Source organism: Scardinius erythrophthalmus (genome assembly GCF_964197995.2).
Source record: "Scardinius erythrophthalmus genome assembly, chromosome: 1".
Lineage (NCBI taxonomy): Eukaryota > Metazoa > Chordata > Actinopteri > Cypriniformes > Leuciscidae > Scardinius > Scardinius erythrophthalmus.
Genome location: NC_138221.1, coordinates 17,065,564 through 17,092,179, shown reverse-complemented (window position 1 = coordinate 17,092,179; position 26,616 = coordinate 17,065,564). Strand labels below are relative to the sequence as shown.

The 26,616-nt window shown below is 42.9% G+C and overlaps 1 protein-coding gene across 1 annotated transcript; it reads left to right on the top strand.

The window, feature by feature from the left end:
* Positions 1–20,178: 20,178 nt before the first annotated feature.
* Positions 20,179–22,196, top strand: LOC308695152 (zinc finger BED domain-containing protein 5-like; the record flags this gene model as incomplete). Its single annotated transcript, XM_081373151.1, has 2 exons — positions 20,179–21,697; positions 21,865–22,196. The coding sequence occupies 2 exons, from the start codon at positions 20,179–20,181 to the stop codon at positions 22,194–22,196; spliced, it is 1,851 nt and encodes a 616-aa protein (XP_081229277.1).
* Between the last annotated feature and the right edge of the window lie 4,420 nt (positions 22,197–26,616).

Sequence of the window (26,616 nt, the reverse complement as noted above, 5' to 3'; positions counted from 1 at the left end):
TGAATTATCATGAATTCATGTATAAATTCATGCATGAAATATGCATTCATTCATGCATTAATATCTCATGAATCATCAGGAACTAACACGAGTTCAACGTTTTTCATTCATGACTTCATGGATGAACAACACCTTAATTAAAACATTAACTAAGATGAGTACATCATCATGAGTTATGATTTATTACGCATGATCATGATGTTTTCTTTGTTCATACAAAAAATTGGTCTTTACCACCCACTGTGGATAAAGCTATGGTTATGGTACATGAATCATCATGAATTCATGCATAAAAAAGTATGAATTCATGCATGCAAGACTACTCTTCGAATTATTAAAGGAATGTACAAAAATCCACATTATCTAATTCATGCATACAGGCTAGAACAGTATATAAATTAACGTGAGAACTTTTTTCTGAATTATGATCTGAGTTATTCAGTATGTTCATGTCTTCTTCATAGCCTGCAGGTAAATGGACAGACCCCAAAATTGGCCAATCACAGCACATAACATACGAATTCTGTTGGCGTTCAAATACAGTAGTCATCATTAACTAAGCATTATTTATCAATGACTTCATCATGTGTGTGGCCCCTCAACTAAAGTGGTGACTTGGTGCTTTGAAACACTGATGAACAATGTGTTTTCATTATGATCTGAGTTATCCAGCATGTTCATGTCTTCTTCATAGCCTGCAGGTAAATGGACAGACCCCAAAATTGGCCAATCACAGCACATAACATACGAATTCTTTTGGCATTCAAATACAGTAGTCATCATTAACTAATGGTGCGTTCAAGTCCTCCTGGGAAGTTCGTACGTACGAGGTGGGAAGTCGTGCTTATAACGACATGTGCGTTCAAGTCACTTTCGTCGGAGCAAAATGGCGGAGTACTTTCTCTTAATTAAATACACAAAAATACAGTAAGGTTCTTAAACTCTTGTTCTAGAAATGAAGAACAAAGAAATGTGCATCAGGTGTACTTTGTATTTTTATGTTTTTAATTAATTTATGAAGCCACTGCTAACACATCATTACATGTTGCATTGTTATATTATAATACTATCATATTCTGTGTTGGCGATTAGCTAACTGAGCTGTTAATAGAAAAGCCTGACAATATCACAGCTAAATACCTTTACGTATTGTGTATTCCGCCATGTTAATCACTGACACGCCCCCAACTCGTAAAGATCGGAGCTTAGAGAAAATCCCGAGCTCCCCACTGGTATTTACGACATTGTGGTGGCGTTCAAGTGCGTTCAACTCGTAAATACGATCTATACGAGATGACTTGAACGCACCATAAGCATTATTTATCAGTGACTTCATCATGTGTGTGGCCCCTCAACTAAAGTGGTGACTTGGTGCTTTGAAACACTGATGAACAATGTGTTTTCATTATGATCTGAGTTATCCAGCATGTTCATGTCTTCTTCATAGCCTGCAGGTAAATGGACAGACCCCAAAATTGGCCAATCACAGCACATAACATACGAATTCTTTTGGCATTCAAATACAGTAGTCATCATTAACTAAGCATTATTTATCAGTGACTTCATCATGTGTGTGGCCCCTCAACTAAAGTGGTGACTTGGTGCTTTGAAACACTGATGAACAATGTGGCATAACTGTGAAATGCTGTAAATTCCCATCAGCTACAAGTGAAGACGAGCATCAGAGCATCAGGAAGAGCTGAAATCTGCAAAGACTGAGTTTATTAAAGAGGACAGTGAGAACATGAGTGATCCAGAACCCTGCAGAATGAAACACACTGAAGATCCTGAAGAACAAAGAGGTTGGTGTTTATTCTTCATTCATTCATGATGCTGAAGAACATTCATGTTAGAAACATTCAAGCACTTCATCACTTTTAGATAAATAGTTAAACTATGAAATGGTACAGAATGTTCTGGGGTTTTCTTCAACAAATGGTCAGTAAAGGGAGGTTTGAGACATTTTTATATTGATTATCAACATCAGATCAAGCTAATACTATTTTTAACTGATAAATAATCAATTTATAAAATGGCATCAAATTATCATAATATTTTATAACAGTTGTCAACTTTCTACTAATGATGTTTTATAAACAAAGTTCGGGAGGAGCACATTCAAATAATCAATCCAATCTACTCGTCATCAAACAATTATGTCTACCCTAATCAGCATGACAAGAAGTATATATATATCCACTCTGTCAACTCACCTAATATTCCGTGACAGTTTTCCAGCATTTGGTCCCGCCCATTTGTCGTAATGTCAGAGATCGAAGTCGAACTCTTCCCGTCTGATGACGATGCTCTCGCTGCCCAGGATCCATCGCAGTTTCCCAGCACTGCAACGAGCTCCCAGGCTCAACAGGACACCGCAGCTGAACCTCCAGCCACACCGCGAGGCCGCCGGCCTAGCCGAGCTGCTTCCCGTACCCCGAGGCGCCGTGGCTTGCCCTCACCTCCACCATCAAGATTGCCACCACCTTCTCCAGCTTCATCCTACACTTCAGCACAACCGACCATTCCGGCAATAGAAAAATGGACAGTATTGGGATTGAGACAAGCGCTAATCAGCGCTGATGTTCATTTTTCCAGGAGAATGAATAAAGCACAATTATACAACCTGTATGTTTCACTCCAGTCTGCTTTCCCGTCTCCAAAATCCACTCCATCTGCAAAATCCGGAAAAAAGGCACGTTCCCAGAAAACTCCTACTCCCTCTCGCGCAGGGCCTAGTTTTCCGCGAGCATCAGGCCTCAGCAGGCCTTCTGCTAGCCTGAGCCACGCCCCAGATTCAGCCGCCGCTGCTAGGCCCCAGTCTCCTCTCCGCTCCGCCGAGCTACAGACCGCAGCTTTCTCCAGCACCGCGCCCCCCGTCTCAACGCCATTTCTAAACGAGACAGGCGGCAGCGCGAGTATGCTTCCACCAATGGCGCAGGCTCAGCTACCATATAATTTTCCTGTCTCTTTTTCCAACCCGTTCCCCTGTCCGTGGCCTGCAGCCCCACCTCCAGACTCTAGCGCGAGGCTGCCTCAGCTAGAGTCGCAGGCCCAGACACCATTTCTACCTCCCCAGCTCCCTTCCTTTCCCACTTTTTCTGTTCCTCCACAAGCTCCAGGGGTCGACCCAAGTGTGAGGTTGCCTCCACAAACGGCCCCGGCCCCGGGTTTTTTTCCTCCTAACACTTTTTCTCAAAATCATTCTCCTTTCACTTTGTTTTCCGCAACGCCGATGCCCATCCCGCCGAACGCTACAGCTATGGAACCGCCCCCTGTTGCCAGTAACATCAGAGCTCAGATCCTCACAGGTGCGGACATTGATTTATCTTCCCTTCTCTCTTTACTTCCTCCCCCCGTGTCAAACCGTCAAATCGACTGCGGCGATTTTGAAGTAACCCTCAAAAACCCAGTTAATAATTCATCCCGCATTCTTTCGTTCTCTGAATTTGCTATTGCTTTCAGCCGTTATAGCAAAATAATAATTTGTGCCGACACTACCCCACAGGAGAAGAGAGTTAAATGATTATCTCGCGATAATCGCGGAACTCGCGCTTTCATACGGAGGAACCCATTTTTACACTTACCATAAATTGTTCTCTGCAAAGTGCGCCGTCCGAGTAGCCCAGTGGAACCAGTGCCCTTACTGGGGCGCTCTAGACACAGAGCTACACAATAGAGTGTTCCTAGGTTGCCGTAACATATCCTGCGCGGTTTGCAGATCCGTTTCTCACTCCACCACAGCTTGTCCCTTGATTAACCCTCCTCCCCGCCCAGATCCATCCCCAGCTGAAAAATCAACCAGTTACGTCCCACGGCCAGCAAACATCAATTTCAACGACTCCGATTCCAAAAGAAGAAATTTCTCATCCAACAGTCAAGTTTGCAATAACTTCAACTCAGGACGTTGCATTCGTCAACGCTGCCGTTATTTGCATGTTTGCAGCTATTGTGGCGGCGCTCATGCCCGCACTATATGCCCTGTTAAAAGGTCCGTAAATAAAGATTCAAAAAATTACTTGTCGACTCCTGTGAATATTTCTCGTCTGTCTTCTGAATTGTCCCACCACCCCAACACTGATTTTACCAACTATTTACTGTCGGGTCTCGAGCACGGTTTCAAACCTGGCGTTGAAAGCCTCCCCACTCAAAGTATCATATGCGATAATCTCCAGTCCGCGCTCGCTGAACCCGACGCAGTCGACATCCTGATTAAAAAAGAAATCGAATCAGGCTTTATGATTGGTCCTTTCAACAATCCTCCTTTCGAGTGTTTCCGCATCAGCGGGGTGGCGACCAGGAAATTTTCAGGCAAAAAACGCTTAATAATCGATCTCTCAGCCCCACACAATTCCCCGTTTCCAAGCATAAACAGCCTTATTTCGCTGGAACAATTTTCTCTTAATTACCACACCATCGATCAAGCCATATCCTTGATTAAAGACGCAGGTTACGGCGCTTGGCTTGCTAAAGTCGACATCACATCTGCTTTTAAAGTGATGCCCATTCACCCAGATTCATGGCATTTGTTCGGCGTACGCTGGCAAGGAAAATTTTACTTCGCTGTCCGTTTAACTTTTGGATGCAAAAGCAGCCCCAAGATTTTTGACATGCTATCAGAAGCAATTTGTTGGATTCTTTCCAATAACTACTCAATACCCTACTTAATTCACCTATTAGATGATTTCCTAATCATCTCACCGCCTGACCTTGTCCCAGCCACGCATCTTCTCACAGTCCAAAAAGTCTTCGCTGAGCTCGGGATTCCAATCGCCCAAGATAAAACTCTGGGTCCAGCAACATCCATCGAATTTTTGGGCATTAATTTGGACTCAGTTAACTTCCAGGCCTCACTACCTAAGGAGAAAATCGACAGGATTATTCTGGTCACATCCGCCCTCCTAGAAAATCCACATTGTTCCAAACGAGAGCTACTTTCTCTACTCGGCCACCTAAACTTTGCGATGCGCATCATCCCGCAAGGCCGCCCTTTCATCTCACATCTCCTCTTCCTCGCATCATCAGTGCACGCGTTAGAGGACCAAATCTCCCTAACTACTTCATGTTGCAATGAGCTCAGTTTATGGATAACTTTCCTTAAACAATGGAACGGCCTGTCTTTTTTCTATAATGATCTGATTTCTCTCCCTGAGGATATCCAATTGTTTACTGACGCAGCTCCCTCCATTGGTTTAGGAGGGTATTACCAAGGCCGTTGGTTCGCATCTACATGGCCCACCCAGCTGTTAGACTCACCGCAGTCACTAACATCCTCAGCGCTGTTCGAGTTGTATCCTCTAGTGGTAGCAGCTTTCCTGTGGGGAAAAGAATGGTCAACTAACAGCATAATGGTGCACTGCGACAACGAAGCAACTGTGCATTGCATCAATAAAGGCCGCTCAAATTCCCCCGCACTAATGCCTCTCCTAAGACGCCTCATTTGGATCGCAGCTTGCGATCAATTCATTTTAACTGCCAAACATGTTCCAGGTTCCAGAAATCAAATAGCTGACTCTCTCTCTCGTTTTGCTTTCCAGAAATTCAGGCTGCTGGCACCAGATGCGGACCCTTTTCCAACCCCAGTACCTCACTATTCAGAGCTGATATTCCCATAAACCACCCATTGAAACCACTTCTCGATGCCTCTCTTAACTCCATTCTTCAAGCCGTTTCAACCAGCACCCTCCACTCCTACTTAACTGCATGGAAGTGTTTTCAGTCTTTTCACTTCATATACAAGCTGCCTTTTCCAAATTTTTCTCTGCTCACCATCACTTCATTCATAACCTATCTCAACAGCATCAAGAACCTCAAAGCCGGCTCCATCAAGGGTTATCTAAGCGGAATCCAATTCTTCCACAAACTCCTTTTTGGTTCACCCTCCACAGAGATAGCAAATTCTCAGACATCAATGCTCATCAAAGGTATTCAAAAAACCCAACCCACCCGCCCAGATGCCAGGAAACCTATAACGTTAGACATACTCACTAAATGCATCTCCACCCTCCGCAGAGGTTACCATTCCACCAACACAGCCCGCACACTGGACGCAATGTTCATTTTGGCTTTTTTTGGCTTTCTAAGATGCTCAGAACTCACCATAACTTCCAGCTTCAACCCAAAAATCCACCCCACAACAACAGATCTATCAGTGCTAGACAACGAAACCATCTCCTACTTCATTAAGCAAAGTAAGACAGATCAAACCAGGAAAGGCCATTTCATATATATTTTCAATCTCTCATCACCAATCCAACCATACCAAACTCTCTCAGCCTACTTGCTTTTCAGGAATTCACAGTCTAAATCCCCTTCTGACCCACTTTTCGCAGACGACTCCAACCGCCCTGTTACACGTTTCTGGTTCCAAAAACACCTTAAATCTGTTTTGCTCCTTTCAGGCATCCCAGCAGACCACTTTTCCAGCCATTCTTTTCGCATAGGCGCAGCAACAACAGCTGCTCAAAAAGGCCTCTCTCAGCAGCAGATCCAATCACTTGGCCGTTGGTCATCGGAAGCCTTCAAAAGTTACATCCGCTCAAACCGCTTCCATATCAAAGAAGCCCAACGAACCCTCATCAGCTAAATTCTTTTACAACTCCTCATTCACGTTGAAGCAAGTCATTCCCAACACCACAGCAGCATCATCTTCCTCCATTGGGAGCCCATTTTTTCCACCCAACTGGCTCTAGTTAGTTAAAAAACAAGCTAATCAAGTCTACCTCAGCAGATCTACTCCACTCCCGCAGAAGTTCCGTCACTCCGTCCAAACTTATTCCACTTCTGCAGCAGTGTCTTTTACTCCGCTCCCGCAGGAGCTCCATTACTCCATCTAAAATTGCTCCACTGCCGCAGCAGTGTCATCTACTCCGCTCCCGCAGGAGCTCCATTACTCCATCTAAACTTGCTCCACTGCCGCAGCAGTGTCATCTACTCCGCTCCCGCAGGAGCTCCATTACTCCATCTAAACTAGCTCCACTGCCGCAGCAGTGTCATCTACTCCGCTCCCGCAGGAGCTCCATTACTCCATCTAAACTTGCTCCACTGCCGCAGCAGTGTCATCTACTCCGCTCCCGCAGGAGCTCCATTACTCCATCTAAACTTGCTCCACTGCCGCAGCAGTGTCATCTACTCCGCTCCCGCAGGAGCTCCATTACTCCATCTAAACTTGCTCCACTGCCGCAGCAGTGTCATCTACTCCGCTCCCGCAGGAGCTCCATTACTCCATCTAAACTTGCTCCACTGCCGCAGCAGTGTCATCTACTCCGCTCCCGCAGGAGCTCCATTACTCCATCTAAACTTGCTCCACTGCCGCAGCAGTGTCATCTACTCCGCTCCCGCAGGAGCTCCATTACTTCATCTAAACTTGCTCCACTGCCGCAGCAGTGTCATCTACTCCGCTCCCGCAGGAGCTCCATTACTCCATCTAAACTAGCTCCACTGCCGCAGCAGTGTCATCTACTCCGCTCCCGCAGGAGCTCCATTACTCCATCTAAACTTGCTCCACTGCCGCAGCAGTGTCATCTACTCCGCTCCCGCAGGAGCTCCATTACTCCATCTAAACTTGCTCCACTGCCGCAGCAGTGTCATCTACTCCGCTCCCGCAGGAGCTCCATTACTCCATCTAAACTAGCTCCACTGCCGCAGCAGTGTCATCTACTCCGCTCCCGCAGGAGCTCCATTACTTCATCTAAACTTGCTCCACTGCCGCAGCAGTGTCATCTACTCCGCTCCCGCAGGAGCTCCATTACTCCATCTAAACTTGCTCCACTGCCGCAGCAGTGTCATCTACTCCGCTCCCGCAGGAGCTCCATTACTCCATCTAAACTAGCTCCACTGCCGCAGCAGTGTCATCTACTCCGCTCCCGCAGGAGCTCCATTACTTCATCTAAATTTGCTCCACTGCCGCAGCAGCGTTATCTACTCCGCTCCCGCAGGAGCTCCATTACTCTACTCCACTTCCGCAGAAGTACATCACATATGACCATCCCCAGCCTACCACCTTAGAGGCACACCCATCCGACGCCATGCTAGCTTTGCACTCTGCAAGTTTGGGGGGTCACTAACATCATGGCGGCTGTCCGGCTTTTATTTGCAGCTTTTGGGGGGAGTACTCTGGGTTCGGGCCGAATACCGAGCCCGGAGCCCTCTCCTCGGACAGCACGCCAAATACGCATCTATTTCTATCTGACTTATTTGTAAGTGTGAACTAGTGAAATGATGTTTTATAAACAAAGTTCGGGAGGAGCACATTCAAATAATCAATCCAATCTACTCGTCATCAAACAATTATGTCTACCCTAATCAGCATGACAAGAAGTATATATATATCCACTCTGTCAACTCACCTAATATTCCGTGACAGTTTTCCAGCATCCCTCCACCACCCCGACTCCTCACTCTTGGCTCAATCTTTTACAGCCAGGAATACGGGGGGAGTACTCTGGGTTCGGGCCGAATACCGAGCCCGGAGCCCTCTCCTCGGACAGCACGCCAAATACGCATCTATTTCTATCTGACTTATTTGTAAGTGTGAACTAGTGAATTACTTTAGGGCTCACTTTCATGTCCTTTGAATTTATATATTTTTTTTCAATCAATTATTTTGATGTACTGAAAATTTTATTTAATACATTTTTTCTTTCATGTCAGACCTGATGGAAGAGAAGGAGGAGAGTGAAGAACTGAGTGAAGTGAAGGAGGAACATCATGTCAAACCTGGAGAAAAACCTTTGAGTCGCTCAAAGACTAAAAATACATTTTTAAAGAAAAGAAGAGCCAAGAAATCTTTCACCTGCACTCAGTGTGGAAAGAGTTTCACACGCAAAGATAATCTTGATGCTCACATGAGGATCCACACCGGAGAGAAGCCGTTCTCATGTGATCAATGTGGGAATAGTTTCAGTCAATTAGCAAACCTTAATGTTCACATGAGGATCCACACCGGAGTTAAGCCGTTCACATGTGATCAATGCGGCAAAACATTTATCTCTACATCACACCTGAAGACACACTTGACAGTTCATACGAAGGAGAAGCCACATTCATGTTCTGTGTGTGGAAAGAGTTTTTCATGGCTACAAACTTTACATGCACATGAGAAAATTCACACTGGTGTGAGAGAGTACATGTGCTTTGAGTGTGAGAAGACTTTTACTACAGCTGAACAATTAAAACAGCACCAGAGGATTCACACTGGAGAAAAACCTTACAAGTGTTCACACTGTGACAAGAGATTCAGTCGATTATCATCTCTGATAAAACATGAGATGATCCACACTGGGGAGAAGCCGCACACGTGTGATCAGTGTGGAAAGAGTTTTGCTTTTAAAAGTGACCTGAAGCAACACATGAGGATCCACACTGGAGAGAAACCGTTTAAGTGTGATAAATGTGGGAAAGATTTCAGTCTATCTTCACAACTTAAAGGACACATGAGGATCCACACCGGAGAGAAGCCGTTCTCATGTGATCAATGCGGCAAAACATTTGTCTGTGCATCAGACCTGAAGAAACACCTGACAGTTCATATGAAGGAGAAGCCATATTCATGTTCTGTGTGTGGAAAGAGTTTTTCAGTGCTGCCATATTTACATAGACATGAGAAAATTCACACTGGTGTGAGAGAGTACATGTGCTTTGAGTGTGAGAAGACTTTTACTACAGCTGAACAATTAAAACAGCACCAGAGAATTCACACTGCAAAAAACCTTACAAGTGTTCACACTGTGAAAAGAGATTCAGTCGATCATCATCTCTGAAAACACATGAGAGGATCCACACTGGAGAAAAGCCGCACACGTGTGATCAGTGTGGAAAGAGTTTCTCTGTTAAAACTCACCTGAAGCGACACATGAAGATCCATGCAGTGGAGAAACCACAACACCACAGTCGAGATCACAGTAAGTAGTTTATGTTCATGTGCTGAGCAACAAAGTCTCTTCTGTGTAAGTTACACACACATCACTCTAAAAATAAGACTATCGATAGGCGAGACCACACGTGCAATGCTAGTGGGCTAAAGCTAGTAGCGGAAGTTCAGAAAGTTGGATATAAGTAGCAATATCAAAGCAATCCGATTGTTTTTTATAGAGATTAGTATCGGAGATATGTGCACACGCTGTAAAAATAGAAAATGTTCGTTTGTAAATGAGTGTAAAGAAGAAAATCAAGGATTATGAATCAATTCGACGGAGCTCCAAATACAAACAACGTGCTCAGTCGCAACGCATGAAAAATCGTGTCAATCTAATTGACACATCACTCTATAGCCAAATCTCTCCTCTCCACGTATAGCCGGTGTGTGGTGAGCACAGGACACTTTGTTGATTGATTGACATCTATTAACTTGCGCTCTCTGACAGTAGGTGGCGCTCATGTAAAAGCAGAAATAAAGCACTATACAGGGCTCTAGACTGCGAGTTAATGGAAATTCATTATAATCCATTATAAAGCTTGAAAGAGCCAGGACATTTTTTTAAATATGACTCCGATAGTATTTGTTTAAAAGAAGAATGTCATACACACCTAGGATGAGTTGAGGGTGAGTAAATCATGGGCACTGACTTGGAAGCCAGGAGAAACATTGTGCCTTGAACGAACAAGTTCATGAAGTTTTAAGTTATATGGCTTTTAAGTCCACAAATCACCAATATTCACTGTGGATTTAATGTAGTAATGCTAACTGTAACCATGGTATTGTGGCAGAAATAGTCAAATGTTTTTACATTATTCATTTCAGGGTTCGTACATCCTTTAGAGAGTAAAATTCAAGCACTAATCAAGAACTTTCAAGTCCATCACACTTTTTACAGCTCTTCAATTTTGATTTAATATTATCCAGTTTTAATGTTATTTTTAATGCGATAACCAAACCATGATTTGTGCATGCTTTAAAGATTGTTAAACTAAACATTGATTGTTAAACCATTTGTAAAACTAAATGTTTCAAAGTGTAGGAAAACAGTAGACAGTTATACAGTTTATGTGTTATACTTAAGAGTAAAGAGAATGGAATATTCGCTGGAATATATATATATATATATATATATATATATATATATATATATATTGTCAGAAAAGTAAACAAATCAACGAATACATCATCGCAATTACCAAGTCCATCTCATCTGGTATGTTATTACAATTATTGATGTTTTCGAACTCATCTCTGTTTATATGACACATTAGTTACTGTTTCTGTTTTCATAGACGTTAAATGTAGGTTTTAAATCCTTCATGTTAATCTTCTATGAACAATGTAGATTAATGTAGAATAAACAAATGTGTATTTTAGTCATAATTATTGCTCTTCATCAACTTGAGGTCCTGGAGCTCGTTCTGTAAAGTTGAACAGAGACTCACTCGCTCTCGGGACAAGCATTTAAGGAAAATGGAAATGCACACATGACTTTCTAACATTTACTGATAAGGATATAACCATTAAATATAAGAATGTGATTCAAAAGTCATTGAAATTACAATCATATATTTCAATCTCTGCATTTAATAAACTACCAGTGAGTGTTTTTTATCACATATAAATGTTTTAAATGATTTTAACTCTCCTGTCAAGCTGTTGGTGAAAATAAGAGCTTGTTCTTCAGTGATTTGCCTGGTTAAATAAAGGTTAATAAGTTACACAAAGGGAATACCACATCGGAGTAAACATCACATGCATCTGAACGACATGTTAAACTGTATGCTTAAGAGTTTATTTGAAGCGCTGAATATGAAGCATTTTCATGTTTAGGAAAACTTGGCTTGTTTCAGCACTAGGTGATTTATGTTAGTTTTGTTTGTTGTGTTGTTGTGGCTTCGACAAAACCTGATAATCTTAAATTACATGATCAAGGTCACTATATTTTTCAATATGTGATTAGGGTTAGTACTGAAGGGTTACAAATTTAAGAATCTATTTCAAATATGCTTCCTTACATAACATCACGGTGAAAAATATTGTATTTAGCGTTTAAGGTTGAGATAATGATTCTGCTCAGCAAAGTTGCCATTCCTGTTTTCTCCTTATTGTCTTTAATGGCTCTGGAGTCCCAGTTTCACTCAGACGATGAATCGTTGAGCTGATTGGATTAGAACATATGCGTTTGAATGGTTATGCTGATTGGACTGAGACTGGTAACACGCTGGAGTCAGGCAGGTTCCTTAAACCTGTATACTTAATTTGAATGCTTTGTTCAACCTCAATGTAAATCCCTCCCCCTAAATGTCTATAAATTTGCAAGGCAACTGTCTTGAGTTAGACTGGGAAGAACACTACAGACGACACACAGCGAAGATCCAAATAAATCACTTGTGCTTATCCCAATGTCTCCTGGTCTTGCGTCGATGAAAGAAAACTTTACAACAGTACTTAGTACTTAGTTCAAAGTCTGAAATATTGATTATTCCTCTCTCAACATGATTATTAGAAATGAAACTTGTTTGTTTTTAGCAGATTTATAACACAAATCATCTTCATGACATTAAAATAGATCATAATCATACACAGCAGTTGTCCACCAGATTTGATGGGATTAAAATGACTGTTGAACTCATCAGTGATCTTGACTTTGAGCTTCACTTTTCATTTCACGTTTGTCTCTCATTTGAAATCTCACTTGATTTAATGTTTCTTTTAGACCTGATGGACGCGAACGAGAAAGGAAAAATCTGTGTAAATGTAAATCAAGTCTGAAGAATCTCATGAGGATCCGCAGCGGAGAGAAACCTTACACATGTGATCAATGCGGGAAGAGTTTCACTCGGGCCTTCGTGAAATCACTTCTGCCTTCTCATTCAGAAGAAGAGCACCAGAAAAATTACACCGGAAAAACACTTTCATGTTCAGGAGCTGAAGAAGAGGCCGTAACACTTTCAACTGAGACATGAAAAGATTTGTGTTAAACATCCAATCAAACTACATGATTCAGAGGTTTGCCCGAACAAAGGGTCATAAAAACGTTCCCGCCAAAGGAAAACAGTTCTTATTGGTTAACATCCACCTAGAGGGGTTACGGATCACAAGATCAGAGCGCTGCTCTTTTTCACGTTTCGTCTCTTCTTCACGTTTGGTCTTCTCCATAGTTTTGTGTCACAGTGTCTGGTTTATGTTCCCTGGGTCACCACTAGATGTCCTCCTTCCCCACGGTGTCTGTCACAATTCTGAACTGCATTTCCCACAATTCCTGTCTGTCACTAATTGTTCATTGTCTTTCAGCTGTTTCTCGTCACCTTGTCAGCACTTGTGTATATATACCCTGTCTGTTTTAGTGTCTGTCACGGAGTCGTTGTAAGATATCACACCACTTCTGTATTCTGTTCCTGCCTGTTCCTGTCTTTGTGTCTCATTGTTTGGATTGCTTGTTTGGATTATGACCCCTGCCTGGACTGGATTTTGAGTACGGATTTCCCCATTAAAATTCACTTACTGCATTTGAATCTACCTGTCTTCTGTTCGGTGTGGTTCGTGACAGAACGACTCCGTCACAGATAGATCCAGCGGTATGAGTTTTCATGACTATTCCACAAACACTAAGAGGGAGAGGAGGCAGCTGAATGGGAATTCTCGAGCTGAAGAGGAGGACTTTAGGAGGAGGACTTCGCGCATGACTTTATATGAATGTTTTGCGTTGGTTGCTCGTATCAGGGAGGAGAGTGCTGCGATCCCGGTTAATTCCGGGGAGAGAACAGCACCCAGTCACTCGCGGACACGAAGGAGAAAGAGGAAGACTTCCTCCATGCCAGTTCCGGTGGTCCCAGTGCCGGTGGTCCCAGCGCCGGTGGTCCCAGTGGTCCCAGTGCCGGTGGTCCAGAGTCTGGTGGCTCCAAAACGCAGGAGGAGGAGAAAGGCTCCCTCCGTAACTGTTCACGTCACGTCTGTCCAGCCAGAGACTGTTCACGTCACGTCTGTCCAGCCAGAGACTGTTCACGTCACGTCTGCCCAGCCAGAGACTGTTCATGTCACGTCTGCCCAGCCAGAGACTGTTCACGTCACGTCTGCCCAGCCAGAGACGGTTCACGTCGCGTCTGCCCAGTCAGAGACGGTTCACGTCGCGTCTGCCCAGTCAGAGACGGTTCACGTCACGTATGCCCAGCCAGAAACTGTTCACGTCATGCCTGCAGACCCGGTGTCCCTGGACAAGATGGCCGTACAGCCGGTGCCTGTGTCTGAGCCGGTGATGTCTGTTCCTGAGCCCTCAGTGACCGCGATACTGGCCATTATGGCCACAGCCATGTGGTGTGTGTGGGCTACGCACACACTTGAGCCGGTGGTGTCTGTTCCTGAGCCGGTGGTGTCTGTTCCTGAGCCGGTGGTGTCTGTTCCTGAGCCGGTGGTGTCTGTTCCTGAGCCGGTGGTGTCTGTTCCAGAGTCGGTGGTGTCTATTCCAGTCCCTGAGCCGGTGGTGTCTGTTCTTGAGCCGGTGGTATCTGTTCCTGAGCCGGAGCCAGTGTCTGTTCCTGAGCCGGAGCCAGTGTCTGTTCCTGAGCCGGAGCCAGTGTCTGTTCCTGAGCCGGAGCCAGTGTCTGTTCCTGAGCCGGTGCCAGTGTCTGTTCCTGAGCCGGAGCCAGTGTCTGTTCCTGAGCCGGAGCCAGTGTCTGTTCCTGAGCCGGAGCCAGTGTCTGTTCCTGAGCCGGAGCCAGTGTCTGTTCCTGAGCCGGAGCCAGTGTCTGTTCCTGAGCCGGAGCCAGTGTCTGTTCCTGAGCCGGAGCCAGTGTCTGTTCCTGAGCCGGAGCCAGTGTCTGTTCCTGAGCCGGAGCCAGTGTCTGTTCCTGAGCCGGAGCCAGTGTCTGTTCCTGAGCCGGAGCCAGTGTCTGTTCCTGAGCCGGAGCCAGTGTCTGTTCCTGAGCCGGAGCCAGTGTCTGTTCCTGAGCCGGAGCCAGTGTCTGTTCCTGAGCCGGAGCCAGTGTCTGTTCCTGAGCCGGAGCCAGTGTCTGTTCCTGAGCCGGAGCCAGTGTCTGTTCCTGAGCCGGAGCCAGTGTCTGTTCCTGAGCCGGAGCCAGTGTCTGTTCCTGAGCCGGAGCCAGTGTCTGTTCCTGAGCCGGAGCCAGTGTCTGTTCCTGAGCCGGAGCCAGTGTCTGTTCCTGAGCCCTCAGTGACCGCGACACTGGCTATTATGGCCACAGCCATGTGGTGTGTGTGGGCTATGCACACACTTGGACCGGTGGTGTCTTTTCCTGAGCCGGAGCCGGAGCCAGTGTCTGTGTCTGTTCCAGTTCCTGAGCCGGAGCCAGTGTCTGTGTCTGTTCCAGTTCCTGAGCCGGAGCCTGTGTCTGTGTCTGTTCCAGTTCCTGAGCCGGAGTCTGTGTCTGTTCCTGAACCTGAGTCGGTGGGGCCAGTTCCAGTGCCAGTTCCGGTGGTACCAGTTCCAGTGCCAGTTCCAGTGGTGCCAGTTCCAGTGCCTGAGCCGTTGGTGCCAGTTTCAGTTCCTGCGTCGTGGCCGCCCGAAGGGTCTTCACCGCCGTGGCCGCCCGAGGGAAAGTCTCCGCCCTGGCCGCCCGATGGACTGTTGACACCGCCCTGGCCGCCCGAGGGGTCTTTACCGCCGTGGCCGCCCAAGGGAAAGTCTCCGCCCTGGCCGCCCGATGGACTGTTGACATCGCCCTGGCCGCCCGAGGGGTCTTCACCGCCGTGGCCGCCTGAGGGAAAGTCTCCGCCCTGGCCGCCCGATGGACTGTTGACACCGCCCTGGCCGCCCGAGGTAAAGTCTCCGCCCTGGCCGCCCGATAGACTGTTGATACCACCCTGGCCGCCCGAGGGGTCTTCACCACGTGGCCGCCCGAGGGAAAGTCTCTGCCCTGGCCGCCAGATGGTCTGTCGTCTCCGCCCTGGCTGCCAGATGATCTGTCACTCCCTGTCCCCGTTTCCCTCCTTGGACCTGGCCCTCCATCCCTCCCCCCTGATCCTCCACCATTCCACCTCCCTCCTGGACTCTTGTTTTGTTGTTTGTGTCTTGGAGCGTCTGGTAGCCGCTCCGTAGAAGGGGGGTTATGTCATAGTGTCTGGTTTATGTTCCCTGGGTCACCACTAGATGTCCTCCTTCCCCACGGTGTCTGTCACAATTCTGAACTGCATTTCCCACAATTCCTGTCTGTCACTAATTGTTCATTGTCTTTCAGCTGTTTCTCGTCACCTTGTCAGCACTTGTGTATATATACCCTGTCTGTTTTAGTGTCTGTCACGGAGTCGTTGTAAGATATCACACCACTTCTGTATTCTGTTCCTGCCTGTTCCTGTCTTTGTGTCTCATTGTTTGGATTATGACCCCTGCCTGGACTGGATTTTGAGTACGGATTTCCCCATTAAAATTCACTTACTGCATTTGGATCTACCTGTCTTCTGTTCGGTGTGGTTCGTGACATTTTGTCTCTTCATGTTTTCGTCGCTCTTCGTTTTGCTTCTTCAAGCTATTGTTCTCTCTCCGTTTTGTTTTAAGTCTTGCCTCGTGCTCATTCATTTCTACCTATTAGTGAAACGGACTTTCAACTAAGTTTCTGGCAACTCTTACAAGTAAACCGTTTGAACTTCCCGCGAACTACACAAGCTCCGGAAGAACCGAAATAATATTTCTAATTAAACGGACACACCCAGAACAGACAAGAACGCGCGCATTCCTGTTCAGCAACAAAAGTCCAATGCAAGTATTCTTTTACCAAGTTTTAAATGTGCTAAGATTATCTGCCCCTGCTTAAGGTGATTTGGTTCTTTGCTGGTTCTCAAAGGTTCATTGTTTGTGATATTTTTGCCTTTCAGTAATCTGCTGTTTCTTTACTTATTTACTTTCATTATTACTATTCATATACTGTATGTATTCTTTGTTAGACGTAGTTGTACATTTATAGTTTCATTTATTAAAAACCTATTACACGTTTGATTGTCTCTGTTTGCTGCAACAAAGCCTCTTAAATGTGTTCGATCTTTAGCTACAAGCTTAAATGTGTTCGATCTTTAGCTACAAGCTTTATATGTGTGATCTTTAGCTACAAGCTTTATGTGTGGTCAGCCTACAAATTAATAATCGTGTAAAACAAGAAAGTTCTTCCTCATGGCCAGAGGAATAGCCTTTCTTGATAGTTTATAAGAGGAATCCTCCTTGAGAGTCGATAAGAAAATCGCATTCATTTGTTTGGCGGACAAACAAATTATTCGATGTTGACATTAATTTTGTAGGCATTCACAAATTCGATCTATAGCCCTTATGTATATTTATCCCCCTGAGGTCGGCAATCACGCCGGCGTGATCTGCTCGCTTTTTTCCTTATGAGTTGAATTGAGACCCCAAATACTCTTTTGACTTTGATTTTACAAAACAAGTTTCATACATCAATCGATTCTGTTAAATGTGTATTATTTTTGTGTATACTCACAATAAAAACAAAGTGTTGTGCTTTTTGCCAAATAAAGAAAAATAAACACGAGGCGAGTTCTGCCTTCTCTCTGCCAGTGTAGACCATTATGAAACGCGTCCGAAAATCTGTCGTAACTCAGCGAATACTTCTCACACAGGCACATGAGATATGTCTTTATGAAGCTTGAAATCTCTTCTTTAAAATGAAGTAATTCATATAAAAAACAAATATTCTCATTTTATGTAATCCAAGGAAAAGCAAGGAGAGGTACCGTTTTTTCGTTCTCCCTTCATTATCTCTAATAAGCTGCGGCCGTCTACGCCCCCGGCGCTATTCACATGGTAAATCGTTTAGGAGGTGATCTATGCAGTGCACACAGCCCCCGATCAATGCATAACACATAAGTTTCATCAGATCAGATTCACTGATAGTGCATCGCGTTTAGAGAGGATGGCTCGTTTCTCCGGTAAAGACGCCCTTCAGATGATTCTGGACAGCGAGGAAGAATTCACCTTTTCCTCGGAGGAAGATGAAGACTCGGACGAGGAACGGTAGCATTTTGAAGAGCGAATTGATCCCGCTGAGGACACACGTTCGGGGTAAGTTGTTTAGCTGCTACTGTTATATAATTCTTTTTCTGATAATATATAACTCATATGAAATTTCAGACTATATTTTGCCTAGCTTTTGACATCTTACAGGAGCGATTGCCTTACAATATCCTAACATTCGTGTAGGCTATATGCTCACGTGTAAACTTTTTTTAAATGTGATATTGCTATTTAAACATATTTGTAAACTAAATATATTAAATATATTTCACTCAGTTGTGATTAGCTTATGACATTATCATGCCAAAATGCTGCCTTATGCGTAATGTAGCTTGTTTGCAAATATCTGCTTAGGTAATAGGCCTATTATGTGATTTAGTGCAAATATATTTCATCCTCCGGTAAAATATGTGACACTGTCTAAATACATTATATTTTTATATTAATGTTCGGTTTTGGTTAGCATATGACACGCTTCAATACTGCCTTATGCACATGCATGTTTGTGAATACAGGTGTAAATGTTTGAAATGTAGAGATGTGTGTCATTCGCGAACGATCCATTCATTGCGTGCGTCACTAAATGCGTGCGGTCTTTATGGCCATCAACAGATACTTGCGGTGGCGCGGTCAATGGCCCATAAATATATTTCTCCATCCTATGGGCCATCAACAAATATATACATTGTACGTCCATAACCATCCATTGCTCATCAGTTTACTTTGAATAATGTATGCTAACAGTTTTTTTTTCTTTTCTTTTTTTTTTAAGGAATGTGTCCAGCTCTCCTTCTCCAGCACCCCGCAGAGGGGCACGCAGGTGTCGTGCAGTTCTCAGTGCGATCGAGAATCATACTGAGTAAGTGCATAGGACGTAATATTTTACAAATGAAATGTAGCCTAATTGTTTTTACATCATCATAATATAAAAGTAGCCACCTATTCTTGTGTGAAATGACAAAAAATCTGTCTGTTCTACCATCCATCCTGCTTATATAGGAGACACTGCACAGAGGAGGGTGAAAACACAAGATACATGGAGGACAAAGACATTTCCATGTCCTGCACCTGTGACTGCATACAACAAACACATGGGGGGTGTGGATCTGTCAGATCAGCTGATACAACACAGCACAAAACAATGAAGTGGTACAGAAAGATCTTTCTACACTTCTTGGACATTGCTTCCACCAACTCTTTCATTGTGCACAAAGAGCTACATGGTAATTTGTCCGATAAAGCAGCGTTTCTCAAACTGTGGGGCGCGCCCCACTGGTGGGGAATAGAGACGTGACAGGTGGGGCGCGCCAAACGGGAGGAAATTTTCCTTTTTATGCCTTATATGGTAAGGTAAGATCAAATCTTCCGGAATCTGGAGCACGAGCGCGCACTAGACTAGAGAGTGACTGCGCGGTGTGTGTGTGTTCAACACGTCATCTCAGTTTCATTTTTGTATTCATGGTTACAAATGAAATGTTTAACCTTTTATATCCGGTTTGGTCCCATATATAGGATTTTTTTTTTCTGTGCCCCTGAGAGTACTGTCCCACATATGGGATTTAGAATGTTCAGTGACGTGACATCACTGCCAGATTCAAATTGTGCTTTCGCGCATTGGTTGGCACTGAGCCAGAGACGGACGCGCTCAGTGCTGTCATATATCACAACTATGCAGTGTTTTCAACCTAATAATGTTTATTTTAGGTTTCAGCCATTTAAATACACATAAGCACTAGTAAAACAATACATTTGGAGCTTGTAAAATACACACTGATGTCTGTGTAAGCAGCAATAACAATCAATTCAAAATATAATTTGCCGACGTGTGTTATTCACATCAGACAAACATAGTGGAAGTAACTATAAAGTTTACTCTATTCTTCTCGGAGTTCACCGGCCACTGTCTTGCATTTATTTCGGGAGAAACTGATGGCAGACAGGACTCTCTGAACTGCGTCGCAAAGAAACATTGCGGCGCCCATCTCACGTTATAGATCAAGATTATGCTATAAAGGTTTTTAAACGACCAAACACACTCACTTACAAATTTTTGAGAATCGGAATATCAGATAGTTGATGACATGGTAAGCAAGTTTGTGAATATTTTTAAATAAAAAAGGAAAAAGGAAATTAAGGTGATCTGTCATCCAGTATTGTGGTCGCGTCACATATGACGCGTCGCCATGGAAACATTAAGCGGGAATGTTCTAAAATAACAATCGCCTTGAAAAAAACAATAACAAAACTAAAATAACAGTCGCCTTGAAAAAAACAATAACAAAACATGGATAAATTTGTGACACGGACCTCAAAAGTTGTCGAGCCAGCGCCAGCAGAGAGACACAAGCCAGACGGACCTAATCAACCAAAAAGCCAACCGAAAAGAAAATATGATGATGGGTATCTTGCTCTTGGATTCACGGCAGCGGTGGTGGGGGCAGAGGAGAGACCGATGTGTGTTCTGTGTCTTAAACCGCTAGCAGCAGATAGTATGAGACCCAACAAATTAAGACGACACCTAGAGACCACACACCCCAGTCACGTCAATAAGCCACTTGATTTCTTTCAAAGAAAACTTGCAGAATACCGTCAACAGGAGACTCGCATGGTAAAAGCTGCCTCAGTAAACAGTAAAGCACAGATGGCGTCATATAGAGTGGCATACAAAATTGCACAATCCAAAAAAACACACACAATCGCAGAGCAGCTCATTCTCCCCGCTGCGCTAGACATGGTGTCAATTATGCTCGACGAGACAAGCGCAGCAAAATTAAAAGCTATTCCCCTGTCAAACGACACAGTTGCAAGACGTATATGCAACATTTCAAGTGATCTTGAGGAACAACTCATAGAAAAATTAAAAGACAGTCGTTTTGCATTACAAGTGGACGAAGCTACTGACAGCAATAAAGACTGCTTGTTCATCTCCTACGTCCGCTTTGTGAATGGCGAGTCACTGTGCGAGGATTTGCTGTTTTGCAAATACATAAAAAATAGAGCCACAGCTGATGAGCTGTTTAAGATCATGGACAGTTACCTCAAAGAACACGGCCTTAAATGGGAAAATTGTGTGGGCTTTTGCTCTGATGGCGCACAGACTATGGCAGGGTCAAGAAACGGGCTGCAGGCACTAATAAAGAGGGTTGCGCCAGATGCGCACTGGACGCACTGTGTCATTCACAGGGAAGCGCTCGCGTCAAGGCAGCTCAGCCCTGAATTAAATGAGGTTTTGACAGAAGTAGTGAGCGTGGTAAATTTTATCAAAACCCGACCCCTGAAAGCGCGACTGTTCTCCGCACTTTGTGAAGAAATGGGAGCTGATCACACATCTGTGCTGTTTCACAGTGAAGCAAGGTGGCTCTCCCGTGGCAAAGTGCTGTCGCGCGTCTTTGAGCTCAGGGCAGAGATTCGGATGTTCTTGGAGGAGGAGCGCATGTATGAGGCTGCAAGCAAATTCAGTGATGAAGAATTTCTGTTTAAACTGGCCTACCTCAGCGATATGTTTGGCAAGCTGAATGAATTAAATCTTCAGCTTCAAGGCAAAGACAAGCACATACCTCACCTGGCAGATAAGATGAATGCATTCAGCCGAAAGCTTGAGGTATGGGGCAGGCGCCTCGATCAGCAAAACATAGATGTCTTTGAGAACCTGAGTGAAGTTGCTGAAAACACTGATTCTGGAGCCACCACAGTTATCCCTTGTATTAAGCAGCACATCTCTTCCCTCAAAGAATTGTTTCAAAAATACTTCCCGAACAACAGTGCTCAGTATGCCTGGGTTATGGATCCATTCAATGCAGCAGGTTGGTATTTTGACATTTATTGAATATTATACTCATATACAGTATTATGCATTTTATTTATGTTATGCTACTTACTAACTGGAATAGACTGTTGTCAAACAGATTTCTTTGTGTTTATTATGCAATGACAAATAAAGTAAGCCTATTTATTTATATTCTGTCTGCAGCACCTGCTGATTTTGGGTCTGCTGAGGAGGACCAGTTTATTGATCTGACATCTGACTCCACCCTGAGGCTCAGGTTTAAAGCTCAGAATCTTAGTGAATTCTGGTTTGGAGTGGAGAGGGAGTATCCACTCATCGGGCAGAGAGCTGTGTGCATTCTTCTTCCCTTTGCCACATCATATCTCTGTGAGATGGGCTTTTCAGCTGTTGCTTCGCTGAAAACGAAGTACAGATCTCAGCTGAACATTGAGCATGACTTGAGAGTTGCAGTATCAAGCCTGCAACCCCGCTTTGAGAAATTGTGCAATGCAAAACAGGCCCATTGCAGCCACTAATGCAGGGATAACCTGCCGAATGGATTTCTCTTCTTTTCTTTTTTTTTTTTTTTTACAGATTGCAAAGTGGCACTTTTATATCTTTTCTATTTTTGAAATTAGTAACATTTTTGACACAGCTGCACTTTTATTTTCTCTATTTTTTTAATTTCATGCAAGTTATGATGACACAGCTGCACTTTTATTTTCTTTATTTTTGAACTTTCTGTTATTTCATGTATATAGTTTGTATTTTAGATACAACTTGTTACTCTGATACTACTTGTTCAATAAATTGGAACATGTTAAGCTTGTTGCGCATTTTATTAGCATTGTGTTGGGGCGATGGGGGTAGGTGGGGCTTTAAAATTCCCCCTTGTCTAAAGTGGGGAATGACCAAAAAAGTTTGAGAACCACTGCCATAAAGAGTTTATGGAGCAACTCATAACAGAGCTCTGTGGTGTGTCACTGAAAACGGCACCAAAACGGACCAATAGTGACCATGTACCGGTTCCAGGAGCTGAGCTGACATCAAATGACAGGGATGTTGCCACAGTTGGTTGCCGCGAATGTGTGCATTGCAAAGCACAGCATGGTAAAAGGAATTTAACACCATGGAAATGCCAGGCATGCAATGTTCACTTATGTCTTCAGTTAAACAGGAACTGTTTTCAGGAGTGGCATAAAGATGTGTGACTGTGTTCAGATGTGTGTGCTCTGCTGACCACCTTCCACTAACCATCAGCCTTCAGAAATCATTCTGATATGATGACTATTTTTTAAAATCAATGTTGGAAAATGTTGTGCTGCTTAATATATATTTTTTAAAACCTGTGATAGTTTTTTCAGGATTCTTTATTTTGCTCATTTGATTTACTTGTAGCCCGCATATAAACGGGGCACATGAATTTACTGTGAGATACCTGCCTTTACTTTTGTTTATCGCTCACAATTGCTTTGTTTATAGCAAATTTAGAACATTTAGTTCCTCCACATAGAGGAATTACAATAAAACAGATTGAAAAACAAAACCTTTGAATCTCCTCTTCTTTGTTCAGGCACTTGATGGCCCATTAGTCACTGGAAGAGTGTATGTCACACCCCTGGTCTGAATCTCATTAATATTGATGGCCAAAACTGTTTTAGAAAGTTCAAATCAATGTACTGTTTTATGAGAACGATAAGGCAGGATGATTTTCACATTATTTTGAAGCCAGAACTCAAAGCTACACAATTCATTAGTCAAAAGTCTTATTTACACATAGTTAGTATGTGTTTTGTGATGTTATTTCTGCAACTTTCATTTTTATTTTTTCCAATAACCACGCATAAACATTATTCTCTTAAAAATTCAAACATATACATGCATGTTGATCAGATATTTTGGTAGCCCTGTTTGTGCTATATAGAGTGAATTTACATTCACATTACATTTGCCATTAACATGTTTATATATAACTGAAAAAAGCACAAATGTCAGAGCATGTCAGAACACCTGTCAGGAAGAAACACGGATTCAGTTGCAGGTAACAACAGTTTATTTTGCGCTCAAATCCCAGGAAAAAACAGGAACACAGAAAGGAAAGGCAGTCCAAAATAAACGTCCTCTGGGCCAGGAGAGCACTTTACAAAAGAAATGAATCAAATCGTCATTAGACGCAACGTCCAAGTCACACTGAGTTCCCTGCTGAAGAAGAATGAGCTCACAGAGAAGGTCTGGGGTGGTTCTTCCAAGTCCCAATAGATAACACCTGGGCGTCCAGGCAGACTAGGAAACCAGGCCTGGCAGGGTGAGAGGGAGACAGTGACAGCAGGACAAAAAACCAAAATATAAAACAAAAGCCACACTTGGAGTCTGAAGAAGCACAGCAAGACACAAGACAAGGAAGAGATGGTCACAGGAGAAGCCTTACTCACAACAACAGTCTGACAAAGGACTGAACACAAACGGATCTAAAATAGGAGGAGATAATGAGGGATAATTGATAACAGGTGTGAAGAGAACAAGGATAACGAGTGGGAGGGGAGATGCACAAAAATGACAGCGGAGCACATGGCAAGCAATCAAAACAAGCGCATGTGCTCAAAAGACAACAATACACACAGGGAAAAGACAAAAAACACTGCAGATCAGACCGAAGTCATGACAACACCTCCAGGGCCCAGAAAACAGCTCAGACTCCAGAGGGTTAAAATTGATTGTAATTTGTTGTGGTTAATTATTTATATACAGAGATATAAACACACGGGCTATGTATTCCCTTTTTGGGCGATTTAAAGTGTGTAAGTGATAACCAGTATAATTAGTTATTGATTATTAATAATTGATGATTAATAATCAATAATTGTACATTCCCCTCATTTGAGCTGGTGTCGCTACACCAATTTTATTTTCTGCTGATTCTTCTTGCTTCAGGAATAATTACATAATTTCAGCCAAGTATTACATTTGCTTCAGAGGCTCCCAACACAGAACGTTCCCCTAACGTTAGTTTTTGGTTCCTGTCTTTTTATTGTTTTGGGAACTAAATAATAATATTCTAGGAATGCTCTTTTTATTTTTTTGCAACAATAAAATAATGTTCCCAGAAGGTTGCAGGATAGTTATTTTTAACAACGTAAACATTTTTAATATTAACCCCTTCCTCATCACCCCCAATTTTGGCAAGTGATGCATACATGACATACCCCAAATAAAAAGGTTGCTCCTCATAAGTCATTCTGAATAGACACATAACCAACATATATTTAGAAAGCCAACCCTTGAGAGTTTACAGTTCAAGACTCAAAATTAACCAGACTGTTATTAATATTGAGATATATAAGCTCAAACATAAAAACAAAAACAACAAATATTAAGAATAAATTTATTAAATGTATAAAAATATTATGTTAATTTAGGAGAGCAACTTATAACCACAACTAAAGTGTAGCCACGATGATATCTCTAAAATTATGCATTTTATGAAGCCTATTGTGAGACCACGTCAGGGGAGGATTTATAGAATTTTCAGAGAAGGCTAACAAGATTCTCATCAAATAGTTTATTGCCATGTAAACACCCTTTACTGTCTCTGACTAATGTCTGGCGAGGAGAACTGGCCCCATTCATGTTCTTTTCATTTAAATCGACCAACCTTTCACACCTCTGCCGGTATGAGACTTGATCTTCATTATTCTTTTATCCTTATTCTTTTGTTTGAATTCAGCTATTATAGCCTTTCTTCTGGCATAATGCCTAGTCATTTACATCTTAATGTAACCCCCTATACACGAAAAATCCACGCATTAACTTAAGTCTTGTTAGAAAACAAACAACAAAAAACTATTATTGGAACTTTAAATGCGAATTCTTTAAAAAAAAAAAGAATTATTCCATATTTCATGGAATAGATAGCTCCTGCAGCAGGTGCATTATCACAACAGGTAGCCTCAAGCTACATGACACAATTTAATTTATTAATATTACACTTTTAATTAAAGCTCACTTTAAAACACCATTGAGTATTTGTATCATATTCCGGTCGTGGTTTAAATTGTTTCAAGTCATAAAAAGATTTTGAAATATGTTATATTTAGCATTTTAGATGAAGGTATGGGCTATCATTATCTAGCATATGCATTCTGTAAGCATTTTTTATTCATATGAAAACCCCAAATCACACGAAAATCACACACAAAACACATGTAGTTCGTATCGTGCATTTATTAGCTACTTGTTTCAGGTGAAGAGATGTCACTTTCATTTTGTTATCACGGATGTCCAGAATGAGTAAGTGTATACAGGACGTGTCATGCAGAAGAGGTCACGTTGAAGCACGTGAGATGATTGACAGCTGTACAGCGAATGATAGCGCTTCGAGGTCAAATCTGACGCAAATCAGGAAGAGGAGATACACATCTAGCTCCGTTAGCTGTTTGAGCACTTCAGATCGCATAATTCAGTGGAAAATGAATAGATTTTTTTATTCTGTATGACGAAAATATTTTACTAACATGTGATAATTAATAATTTTTCTCCAAATATGCGCACTATTGGACTAATAACCCTGGCGGATGCTGTTTAATATATGTATTTTACCACAAATAAACCGGAGAAGACGAGAATGAATGTTGTGTGAGTGATGATTTCTATTCAAAATAACAATCATTACAGATGAATTATTTTGCACTCCTGGCATAAATTGAGAAATTCAAATATCGAAGCTGGAGTCTTAAACCTTCCTTATGATGCTGAGTTTGTCCAGATCAAGTAAGAGTGTGATGTTTTGACGAGTAATGAATTTTGAACAACAAAACTCACCTGTGATCCCTGACGGACATAAAACATCCAAGTTTGCACATCGCCTATAGGGTTAATTTGCAAAACATAAATGTAAGAAACTTATCCAAGATGATTATGACAATGATTACAATTAATTAATTGAAGTTAGGATTACAA